At 40.0% G+C, this 12,890-nt stretch overlaps 1 protein-coding gene across 1 annotated transcript in view; it reads right to left on the bottom strand.

Moving 5' to 3' along the window:
* The window catches only part of dscaml1 (Down syndrome cell adhesion molecule like 1), a 135,919-nt gene that overhangs the window by 13,095 nt on the left and 109,934 nt on the right, over positions 1 to 12,890 (bottom strand). Inside the window, exons 18-23 of the mRNA XM_061719377.1 lie at positions 12,462 to 12,702; positions 8,663 to 8,809; positions 8,388 to 8,543; positions 5,517 to 5,656; positions 2,807 to 2,960; positions 952 to 1,069 (exon numbers count right to left, since the gene is read on the bottom strand). Of these exons, the coding sequence (XP_061575361.1) occupies positions 952 to 1,069; positions 2,807 to 2,960; positions 5,517 to 5,656; positions 8,388 to 8,543; positions 8,663 to 8,809; positions 12,462 to 12,702 (956 nt within the window). The remainder of the gene's footprint in view (positions 1 to 951; positions 1,070 to 2,806; positions 2,961 to 5,516; positions 5,657 to 8,387; positions 8,544 to 8,662; positions 8,810 to 12,461; positions 12,703 to 12,890) is intronic.

The following is a 12,890-nucleotide window of genomic DNA, read 5'->3' as shown; positions in this document are numbered from 1 at the left end:
TGGTGAGGGCCGTACGGTGAACTTCTTTTACTGGAAACCGTGAACCCTCTGAAAAGCTTTTGCTGGAATGTAGTTTAGACCCGTTGCGTCCTACTCTTACTCCTGATTTTAACTTTGATAGCATGTCATCAGGAAACATCAACCGCTCATTCCACCACGTGGATGAAAGGTGTCTTGGGAAGCATTACAAAGGGATGCATCAACATCCTCTAAAGACTTTCATGTTTTTATTCCAAAGAGGTGATCGACATTTTTGGATATCTGGTATGGATAATTATACAACTGAAATGTGTAGTGCAATCTGACAAAAATACATTTTTTTTTTTTAGAAGAAATATGCCCTGCATACTAGAGAGCAACAACGAAACGGATCAAGGCAAGGCATTGTGATGGTATGGGGTTGTATCAGTGCTCTTGGGAAAGGTCACCTCTGTGATGGTAGCATTAATGCAGAATACTGAGATGTTAGGGTTACAAATGCAGCCTTAAACACGCCACATCCTCCAGGGGTGTCAGTTCATTTTCTTGAACACTACACTACAAAGGCTCGCCTAAAGGAGAGGGTACAGGTACTATATTGGTCTGCCTACGTTCCTGACCTACCTCTGATAGACTGTGTGGAGAATATTGGAATAAAAAAAAGAGACAATATTGACCCTATGCTGCTGCACAACCTAAGAACAGAAAAAAACTGAACCTGAACCGGGTTTTAAATGTAAAAAAAAAAAATTATGCTCCAGTTTTTAGGGAAATTATTTATATATTAACACATTACTGTATATGAAGTTGACAGGAAAAAAAAACACCATAAAGCTGTCTGCTAAGAAATTACAGGCAAAGTAACGTTTAAGAATAATTTCGGGTTTTCTCATATTCTCAACTTTTACCTGATTTGAGTTGTGTAACATAATATAGTCTGTACAGTATAATATTCCTGGGATGGATTCTCACCTGTCTTTGGTCCATTTTATGGTAGGTGTGGGCTCTCCAACTGAGCTGCAGGGCAGGCGCACCTCTTTCATCCAGGGTGTGGTCACTGTGCCTCCAAATGATAGGATTTTGGCCGGGGCTGTCGAGGGGAGAAAGAATGACGAGGGGAGTGTAACAAAATTAAAAGTGAATTAAGGCGGCGAAGAAGTAATAAAAAGTTAAAGAAAAATTCAATAACAATGAAAAAAGACCAAAGTACAGGCAAGCCAGTCTCCTGATCAATATCAAATTAAACTATTGACTCCTGGAATAAATATTTAGACTGTCTTGATTTAAAACATGAAATTCTTATATTTGCATAAATGGATCTGTTTTACAATTCTCTCAATAAGGGGGATTAACCACAAGTAAAGTCTATAGTATTCTCTGTGTTTCACAAGAAAAGAAATCTGAGTCAATTTTTATAATGTCCAGAAAATAATAGAAGAAGAAGAGTGAAGGTCTGAACAAAGAGTGAATGGAGAGCACATGAAAGAAATATCCATCTATTCAGTGACATAAGTCTCTTTTTCACTGTCACTTCAGCACCACCTCACTCTCTCCTCCTTTATCACAGTTGGTGTATTAATGCCGCTGCTCCAGTGCACTTGTGTAAGGGTTGAATGAAGTATTGAGCGAGCAACACCGCCATTTACAGCTGATCCGACGAGCCACAGGTTTACGAGCGCACACGCACAGACCTTTGCAGTCAGAAGTCAAAGGTCTGACTTGATGTGAAAAAAATGATAACATGGAGATGCTTTACTGTATTCAATCTTAGCCCTTCATTCTAGCCTTTCATTCGAAACCGACTTGTTTACTAGGATTCCTGTACCGTACTTTTGTTGCTCTACAGAGTTTGCACTACTCCCTTTTCATAATAAGTTCTTGTTTTTTTAACCCTCCTGCGGTCTTTCCTCTTGCTCCCCCTCTTATCTTTTCCGTGGCCGGAGGCATTTCATCTGTTGCACTCTGAACTCTCAAATCAATAGCACACTTCTGTTAAAGTCTAAACAGACAGTAATGCTGGGAAAGCAAAGTGATAGTACAGTGTACAGATCAAGGAAAAATAAGAAGCAGCTGAAGAAAAGAAAGCAAGAAGAGCAGAAACACTCAAACTTTGACACTGTTATAACTGCTAAATGGCAGATGGGGCTGAGAGAAAAACATAAACATTAAAATGGAAGTGATGCTGCATTCATTCATTCATCTTCTAGAAACCACTTAAATCCTAGTCAGGGTTTCCCAGTAGAAGGAGGGGGAATACCGCGTGGACATGTCATCAGTCCATGACATGGTCTCACAAAGTCACACAAGACTAACAACTATACAGCTCCTGCAGGCATTCTACAATCACCAATTAACCCAGCAGTCAAGGTCCTGGACTATGACACGGAGCAGGAATGTCCGGGGAGAACACAGACATAGAGCCGAGTGCCGTCTCATCACAGAAGAACAGTCAAAAGGTTGATGACGTGTTAAAAAGAGGAAAAACAGCAAGTGATGATCTGGAAATCACTTGAACTACTCAAAAATAGAAAAAATCTAAATGAAAACAGTTTGTGGCATCCTTTATGGTATTTTCCTTTTAGTAGCCTGCTTATCGTTTTCAGTGGGTAACATGTCAATGCTGCTAGTTTTAGTTTTAATAATACAATGTACCGGATGTTGTCCAATAACAACTACACTGTTAATCCAAACAGCATGGAGCGATTGATATTTATATTTATATTGCGTTTATCAAACAATTGCTAACTATAAATCCACCTCTATTTTCTGTACTTTTCTTTGTTTTAACAATAAAAGAAGGTGATTCAATTCATTTTCAGGGGCTTACCCTTGGCGGCTGGTTCCACAGTGACTTTCTCACTGAAGTTACCGCGGCCTGCAGTGGTGACGGCAGCAGCCCAGATCAGGTACTGTTGCCGGTGGTTCAGGTGGGTGATTCGGTAAAACAAGTGCCCTGGATTGGCTTCATATTCACTTGGAAGCTGGTCAGAAGAGAGAAAACATGGTATTGTGGATAGGCAAACAAAAAAAAAAAAGAAAAATATTTGGGTCTAATTGGGACTTGGGTTGGAACTTGGGTCTAATGTTCTCTTACTTTTAACAATTCTGCAGAAGTAGGAGACTTGAATCACAAAGAAATTAAAAAAGGAATTAAAAACACAGATTTGTCTAGAAAAACAGGCATAATTGTAAATCCACGAAACTGCAGAAAAATGTGCATCTAGGTTTTTGATTTGTGTCTTAGGAAAATCTTTATTATGTCAGTGAAGACATTTTCTTCAACATCTTTTTTTTTCACAAAAATAGATGTTATATGAAGGAGCGAGTGAACATCATCCTAATGTGAACCAAGTCCCATATTTTTTATTTTATTTATTTTTTTTGCACAAGTGGCACAGAGAACAGGATGAGATGGATGCTAGAGATGTCCCGGGGCTTATTACATTGATATGAGGCAAAACTATTTGGACAGATGATGCTGGAGGGAGAAGAGGTGGTTATTGCTGGAGAAAAGAGAGGCGGGAGGGTTGGACTGGGGGCACGTACAGCCCCGTCCCTCCTCTCCCCTGCTCTCCTCAGGGAGGACAGACGGAGACATGACACAGACAACAGGGAACAGACGAATGAGTCAGTCGGAGATATCATGAACAGTCATACCTACAGGAGACATCAGAGATGGAGGAGAGGCGAGGAGAGACACATAAACAGACAGAAAGAGGAATGGTTACGCACAAGCAGCGCAAATGCCTCCCAATACACACGCATGGATACACTGATACAGACCCACATGGAGTGGCACAGATGACCTGGAGGTTGATGTGTAATTGCAGTGTCTTTAACCCAGCCATGTGCCTGCTGTCTGGATGTGTACACATCACTGTCCCCTCACTACATACAAACACACCCAGCCCGTGCTCTTTTTACTTCTTGCCACTCACTTATCACCTTACCCACAAATTATACCTATATTTCTCAGGTACCCAACATCCAGACATACACATTCATAACATACAATTGAACACATCTGTGCTGGAAAGTACCATTACACCTATAGTCCCAGCCACATTTTACTGCACTTCAATAGTTTAACAGTGACTTACATTTGGGACTGACGCGAACTTGTGCAGAAATTACTGTGACACAAAGGTCAGATGGGCTGAGGAGTCAGTAAAAGTATCAGATAAAAAAAAAATTAGACACTGCAGTGTTACTGATCTCTGTCCTGCTGGGTTTTGGGCAAACAGTTTCCAGTTTCATGTTTTGTTTCACATTTATCAGCAGCCCATCATTGCAGAATCCGTAGGGCTCTTTATTACTTCCCTGTTCTTCATGAATTGTTCTACCCTGCTTATTCTTTATCCACTGCACCACCCTTCCCTTTTGCCCCCCGCCCCCCAACACTTCTCACTTTTTTTTAGGACATATTTCCAACAAAACTCACTTCTTTCTTACTACACACATTCTTTCCATCTGACTCGAATGTATGCACAAAAGCCGTCCTCTGCACAGTTGTCTGTGCTCTGCTCGCTGAGCTTGGTTGGAGGGATGCATAGATGAATGGAAGGATGGGTGTACTGTAAGGGTGGGTAGATGCTGGGAGGAGTGAATGACAGAGTGTGTGTTGCTGTAACGGATATTAAAATATTCCTCCGGCATGGAGATAGGAGTGATCCGGGGAACGATAGAGCGAGATAATGAAAAGAGGAACAAAAGTACTCCCCACGCGGTGTGTCTGACCCCCCCCCCCCCCAACAATCCCTCCTTCCTTCTCTCCAGTCGCACTCATTTACATAGTAATCATCCTGAACTCTGCATGGGGGCTTTGGAGAGAGAACGAGAGACTGAAAGAAAAAGATAAATGGATAGATACATAGATAGAAAGAATGATTTGTAAATGAGGAAGATGAAGGACAAGATGCGGGTATACTTCAGTTGTGCATGTGTGTGCAATGTGTGTGTATGCAAGCAGGATATATGTCCAGCTTTAGAATTCATACGTTCATAAAAACATTAGTAATATGCTGTATATGCATGTCCCTCTTTGTTGCTGGGGTGGTACATTAATCAGTGCATTTCTATCTGAGGAGGTGTGTAAGTGCATGTGCGTGTGTGAATGGGAGTGTGTTTGCTCTTGGCTTGTTTTCTGCCCTCGTTGATGAACAGATGAGGTTGTCTTGGCAACGTGATGAGACGCAGATATGTAAATGAGGCTGGAGGGTGAGTTTGCACGAACACACACTGCAGTATGAGGAGAGCTCATTTCATACACATATCTTGCTGAGACTGCAGCACTAGGCAACACACACACATACACATACACACACACACACACGGTTATATTAAAATAAGTATAAATAATTTTAATGATATGTAAAACATATAATTGGAACATTTTTTTGTTTTTTTGTTGTTTTTTTTACACAGAAAAGGATTTTGTCCTCTCATCACTCAGCCATGTTTAGGGTGGATCCCCCCACTTTCCCCTCTTTCATTGTTTTTGGTCGGTCCTGAAAGTCCACACCCCCTTTGTAACTTACTGGTTGACCTGAGCCCGGGCTGGAGCAGTAGATGGTGTACTTGCGGATGATTCCGTTGGGCTTGTGAGGGGGTAACCATGACACCACGACACTGCTGGCGGAGGAGGGCACAGCTTTGATGCCAGCTGGGGGTCCGGGGTCTGAATCATAAAAGAGAAAACGGAAAGAAAAGGATGTCATATTAAAATGTGAACTGATTATGTTAAATTGTATTTACAGCAAACAGAAGAGAAGATGATTTGATGTCTCCTTTTCTTCTACATCTATTCTTGGTAATAAATTAAATAATTTGGGGAAATGTGCAGATAAACTACAGTAAATCACAAACAAAATAATATGTAAAATACAATATTAATTTACTTACGTACCAACATGTTCCTTGCATAACAATTAATAGCATGATATATTTCAATTTAACAATTAACTTATAACAGTGGTAATTCTTTTGAAAACGGTATAAATAAAATTGATTATAACTGAAGCAGCTGATCTATAGGATATTGATGGTTTACTTTGATCTGTGTTCCCTAGTGTGTTTTTGTCATGGGTAACATAGATATATCACACATTATAATGATTATGAGGTCATTTTTATCAAAGCGGGGAATACCTTCACAACCGTTTACTGTATATTTTTTGTATAAGTATAACCTAAAAGTTCAAACGTGACCTAAAAGTAGAAACAATGACATACAATTGAGACCAACATTTTGTGCAAGGTAATAAACCTCCGACATTGATGCCTGATTCCACAAACCATTTTTCTTTATTTTATTTAACTTTGAAAACACCTTGTGTGCGAACACTTGTTTAGCTGCATGACCCTCTTTATTTTAAGACTGGGCTCAAAGACAATTGCTATGACATTATTCTTTTGAATTGTTTTAAATTATGAGGAATCTATGAGGGCATGTCGAGAGGCAACGGAACAGGTTAAAACCATGATACTAGAAACACCACGATTCTCTAATGTGATGAGGGTCTTATTTGGGAATGAAGAGTTTTTCCTTCATTCTAAAATAAAATTTCCGTTTCATTTTCATCTGCCCACAAAACAATTTTTCCAATATATTTTTTCTGGATAAATTGCAGCTGGGCATTTGTTTTCTTCGTCAGTGATGTGCTTGTACCCTGCCATGTCTCCCATTGTTGTTCAGTGTGCTCCTGGTGGAGGACTCATGAATATGGGTGAGAGAGCCCTTTATCTGTTCACCAGTAACACTGAGCCCCTTTGTGACCCTGTAGACCTTTATACATTTTTCTCCTGGAGTGCTCCTTGACCGCATGCCAGGAGGGCAACAATGGTCTTGAATTTCGTTAAACTGCACACAAACTGTCTGACTGGTGACGTCTAAATGTCTTCAGGACTGTTCTCGTAACATTTTTCTAAGAATATCTGAAATGTATTTTGCTCTTAGCATGGCATATTGCTACCAATATGCTGTTAAACTCAGACTTTGGTAAATCCCTGCCCTTTAAATAAAAAGGAGCATGCACTGCCATCACACTGAGGAAATGTTTCACTTTAAGATCAATTGTTAATTCTAAAATTTGGCATGGTTTTACCACTATCGGATACGTAACGTTGGATCGCTTCCCAATAAGTGCCTTTGTTTCATTTGCATTTTCAGGTTCTCTTGATCACTTCCAGTAAACCATTATTGAATAAATCATGATGATTAGGACAATAAATAAAAGACATATGTATATAAATATAATGTGATAAATATAAAATCCATACATCAAGACATTCATGCATACATCAGTCGGGACTAATCCGACTGGGTTTGCAGACCCTTAAAATGAGCTACAAAAACAAATAAATCTGTGTGTCTTTATAAATCCTATGCTTACTGTCCAGTATATTAGCATATCTAAGAGACAGAGGTAAGAAAGGCTGGCTGAGAATTGGCTGTTTGCATAATTCCACTGCAAACACTTTCAGTGTATTAGAGACGGGGCTGAGGGCAAAGGGAAGGGCTAGACCAAGAGAGACAGATAACGTTTGTGGAGAGGTTGCCCCTGGACACGCTGTCAACCCGCATCAGGGGAAAAAAGACATACTCAGTTTGCTTCCAACAATAATCACACACTCACAGACGTGCACACACACTCAAAGACTAAGAGAATACACACATTTGAAGAGCTATTGCGCTGAGGCCGGCTCATAAAATGGAGATATGGTGAGGAGAGGAGAATAAAGGCCTTTTTTGAAATGACACTTCTTAGAGTCTGTGCTCCCCCTCTCTCCTGCGCTCCCTCATTTTCTCCATCTCTAGACGTCTGCCTCCTCCTCTGACTTGCCCCGGGGAGGGAGAAGAGAGGCGGATACGGATGTAATCCACAGCCCGCCAGTGTAAGCACAAAATTAATTCTCTCTAAGCCACAAAGAATTAATCCCTTTGCTTGTGCTGGGTGTTGTGTAAGACGAGCACACAAACAATAGCATATGTACACACTTATGCAGTTGTACAAGCATACTAAAGCAAAGACATCTGCAGATGCAAGACACACTTAACCCCCCCCCAAAAAAACCCTCGACATACACGCAGACTTCCACATATTCCCACGCACATGCACGACTGACACCCTTAGGGTTTTTAACCACACACACACATACACTTTCTGGCTTCTTAATTCTCATTAGCACTAGTAATGGCACATCAGAGCACAAAGAGGTTGTTAATCAGCAAGCTCAGGCTCACAAAGACCCCCTCTACACCCGCTGGCTCTCTACCTCCCATACCGCTGCCTGAACCAAGAGGAAAAACCCTTAGATGACCCAAAGATGGAGTCAAGGTGAATGAAACATTATGGTATTTGATTAAATTATTTGTCTGTGCGGAATGAGTAACAAAAGTATAGGCTCACAGTCTTCACGGGTTTGGATATATAAGACGTTGCTCCGGACGCCATCCCCTGCTTGGGTGAAGGCCAGCACCTGGATGCTGTAGTTGGTGAACTTCTCCAGGCCTTTAAGCTCCACTTGCTCCTTGATGGTTGTGATGTTTTGCATTTCACCCCACTCTGATAAAAAAGAAGAAAAAAAAAAAACAAGGTTAGAGAGAGCAAGATTGAGCAAAGATTGAACCATCTAATGGGCCTATTTAACAGGTGTATTTTGAAGATAAACATAAAGAACACACCTCCATCGGGGAAGACAGCCCAAAACACAACACGGTATCCTTTCAAAACGCCATGCAGAGTCATCCTTGGAGGCTCCGCCCACGTGATCACTGCCTCGTCAGATGTTACAGAACTGGCTCGCACATTCTGAGGAGGCTGACTGGGAACTGAAAACAAAGAGAGACGGAGTAGGAAAGGTAAGACAAGTTAACATAACCATGCATATTTAGTTATCTAACTATAAGTTTTAAACTTAAAAGGTCTGGTCATTAAAGGGTGAAAAAATCACAGAGCCAAGTACAAAAAAAAAAAGGAGTTCTTTAATGTCTTTTTTTTTTGGCCAACATTTGTATATGGGGCCCTTGTGGGTAATAAGTGGGCTAAAAATAGAGGACACATATGGTGCTGTCTGAGGGTTCTACACTGGCTCAATGTTAATTTCCATTTGCGTTTGGCCATGCGGCCATTGTACTGTTCAGCACCACCAAGGATGAGCTCATTTCTCCTGTTAAAACCTCTACACTGGCTCCCTATAACATTTTAATTAAAGCAAGCACATCAAAAGTCCTTGACTTAAAAATACCGTTGTTCCTCATCACCCACCACAGCTCTTCCTCTTAAGGCATATCAGTTAAAATCACATATGTATTTGACTCACGTGAATGTCTTTCTTTTTCAATACTTGTTTCAATATGTTCATATTTGTTTTTGAGGTTTTGTCTCATATTGATCTTGTGCCTATTTTTGTGCTTTGCATCAATCATTCGCCTATATTTACCAATTCCTTTATTTGTATTTTTAGTATAAGATTTCTTTTCCTGTATTTTGTTTTATTTCTATGCTTTTTCTGCTGTGCAATGCATTTTGTGTCGCAATTGTGCTTAAAGAGTGCTGTATAGATAAATCTGAGTTAAGTTGAATTAACATTGCACCAGTATGAAACCCTTGGAGAGTCTGATGGCCTACTTTTAAATTAAATTATCATCGATATAGACCCTGCAAAGAGGAGGTCAGGATACACCTCTTGACAGGTCATCAGCCCATCACTGGTCCAACAATGACAGCCAGACTGACAACACTGCACACTCACAACCTATAGGTGTGTGTGTGTGTGTGTGTGTGTGTGTGTCTGTATGCGGACACGTGTAAAGCATACACACTAAAAATAAATCATGCTGCCCTGCATAAAATATTCTCACTTCATTAAAACACATTTTCCTAAACTGAAGCCAAAACCTTTGAAACACTCATATTTTCATCAAAAGCCAAGTTGTGTGGGTTTGAGCAATGTATAGCTGCATAGTCCACATTTGCAGTCATAATCTAAATCATTAGGAAGATGAAAAACATCTTTGAGCCTATTTTAAAATTGTGCTGATAGACGATCAATCAAATAAGTGATGACACTAACTGAAAACCTAAAAGACATTTCCATTTCAAACCTGAAATGAGCAGACAAGCTCGTGATAGATAAACAGTCCATGCCATGTGTCTAGTTAAATGTAAAGGACAATTTCCTTTTTCTTCAGAAAAGTCTCCCTCTGTACCCACCGGCCCAGGTGTCTTTACTATTGGCTACCACTGACCACTAGCCATTCAGGCTTTGAATGGTGCCCAGTGTTGAAGATGAACAGAAGTCAACTTGTGAGAGAACTAAGGGCAGGAAGAGAGGAAGAGAGCTGCCTAAAAGACTGAGCGCAATGAAAGAGAGAGACTGAGCCAAGTCCACCAGGGAAGTTCCCTGCAGCTGGTGGAGAGCAAAAGAGGTTGGGAGGAGTATGGAGGAAGGGAGGGAAAAGAGAAAGGAGGATTAGAAAACTAAAACAGGCTTTTGCATTAATAGACCTTAACATCCAAGGTTAAATAATGAAGCAACATTTCACACCTTTACCAGAGGCAAAATAATGATCAAAATGTGAGCAAAAATGTGAGAGCCTCTAAATATTTGTAATATTTAGTTTATAAAAAGGGATTAAAAATATGCATAAAATGACTTTACAAAAAGCACTGGATCACTTTTGAGGAGAAAAAATGGCTGAAAAAATACATGTATATAGGAAAGGATCATTTTGGCTAAAGGCATAGGAAGGAAGACATGGTGTTGAGGGACAGAGGAAGATGGGAGGAATCGAGAAAAAAAGTCTAAAGGGAAAGGCAGAAAAAGATGAAAAGAGGGAGTAAAGAGACAATGCGCTCAGCTGTGGATAATTACAGCAGGAAGCTAGGAGAGAGAAAGAGAGTAAAACAGACAGAGAGACAAGCTAATTATAATTATTTTTAGTATGCTTGTTGTTATCACTATTATCATAATGGCCATCAATATCACTGTCGCCACGGTTACAGCCACAGGAAAGAAATGGAGGGCTCTGTCTCCTCTGGACCAATGGGGCTTGCCAAATCTTAACTGGGTGGACAAGTACGTATGTGATGCGTGTTTATGTGTGAGCTTATTTGTAGGTATGCATATTTGCTCTAATGTGGTAAAAATAGGTAAATAACATAACAGCACCAAGATAGCAACAACAATAATCACATAATTTAATTTACCTTGAGATTTCTTTCTTTATTTTCCAAAATGAATTTATTTTATTTTATTTTTAATGCAAGGTAAATGTTAGTTGAAGTAGGACATTACTTTTCATGAAATAAATAAAATAAAAAAGTGACATAACCTTGCAAAAATAGTCTTTGGAGAAAAAAACCTATAAAACAAACAAACAGTAAAATCTAGTGGTCTGTTGTGCCATGGCTTCGCTGCTTTACTTTTTCCCTTTTAATCTCCCTCAAAAGTGGAACTCCCACCTCATGGACTGTCCATTTTTATTTTTGAGGAGATCACCTGAATGCATCAATTGTCAGTAGCTCGGTATTTGTTCTCTGTTTATCTCAGACATCATTTAATCTGCTGAGGAAACCCATTTGGTTCATCTCAGTCAACAAAGAAAGATTTCAAATAGACTTGCTGGAATGTAGCTGCAAAAAAAAAAAAAAAAAAAGTTTATTTTGTACATAGAACAACTATGTGCTATGTGTAGAACATGAAAGATTTTTACAGATATGCGTTTGTCCAAGAAAAGCTTTCTTAAAAAGATTATGGGATTGTTGGACTGTTTGTTGCGGATGTAGCTCCTGCTGATTTGGGGCTATTGTTTGCTCCACTATGATAATAGGCACATGTACCTCATGTCTTAAAAAGTAAATTTTAATGCCATTTAAAATGTAGGGGGAAGTCGAAAATATTACTAATAATGCGCACCACTGTGTAGCCTGATCAGGCTTTAGCTCTATATATGCATTTCATTCATTCATTCGTCCATTATCTCACTCAGCATTATTCCATTCACCCCTGAGCCATTAGGAGGCACGGCTGCATCTCCACACATATCTTTGTACAGAGTTTACTCAGTTTTCTGCGCTGCACTGTTTATGATATTATCCGTGTCCTTGTATGCAATGAACATTTGGATTCCAGCGGCAACCATTCATTGTCGTTGAAACAGAGAGACGTAATTGCCGGTTACAAAGCATGACATGATTTGACACAGATCAGACCGTAGAAAAGCAAAAGGAACAATGGTAAGAGAAATAGTGTGGTTAAGAGCAAAAGCAGACAGAGGGTGATATTTTATAGGACCGAGAGTATAATCTTCAACTCTTCATAATGCTGTGTTTAACGTGTTCTTTTGCAGGTGCTGGTCACCACAGACGCCCACATTTACAGCGATGAACAGAGCGCGAGCAGATAAAAGCCCCTTTCATACATGCTAAGTAAGATCTGTTGTATGTGTTGTTTTTTTTCTTTCGTTTTTTAGTTCTCACCATCTTCCAGTGTTGTAGCATTGATTTCTGAGCTTGAAGGTCCAGTGCCAGCTCTGTTGAAGGCCTGGACAACCACGCCATACTGAGCAAACTTTTTCAGGTTGTCGAGAGTGTAGACTTCACTGTCTCCGGTGGCCTTCATCTCCACAATGCTGTACTGGCCATTACTGCCCGGGCCGTTCTCTCTGTAACCGATCTGGTAACCCCGAATCACGCCATTCTGCAGCTCCTTCCTCGGGGCCTAAGGGATGAAAGTACAAGACAATACAAAGTTCATATTAGACCTAACCTATTCATAATTATATACACTAATATGTAATGACTCAGGCACATCAAACACTGAATCTACAGAAACCGAACTGAGACCAAAGAAAATTAAACTTGTGATAAAGTGATGACAGGCAAGGCAACAGTATAAATAACAACCAA

This window comes from Cololabis saira, chromosome 4, assembly GCF_033807715.1.
Source record: "Cololabis saira isolate AMF1-May2022 chromosome 4, fColSai1.1, whole genome shotgun sequence".
Classification (NCBI taxonomy): domain Eukaryota; kingdom Metazoa; phylum Chordata; class Actinopteri; order Beloniformes; family Belonidae; genus Cololabis; species Cololabis saira.
The sequence above is the reverse complement of the archived record's forward strand: the minus strand, read 5'-3'. Positions and strand labels throughout refer to the sequence as shown.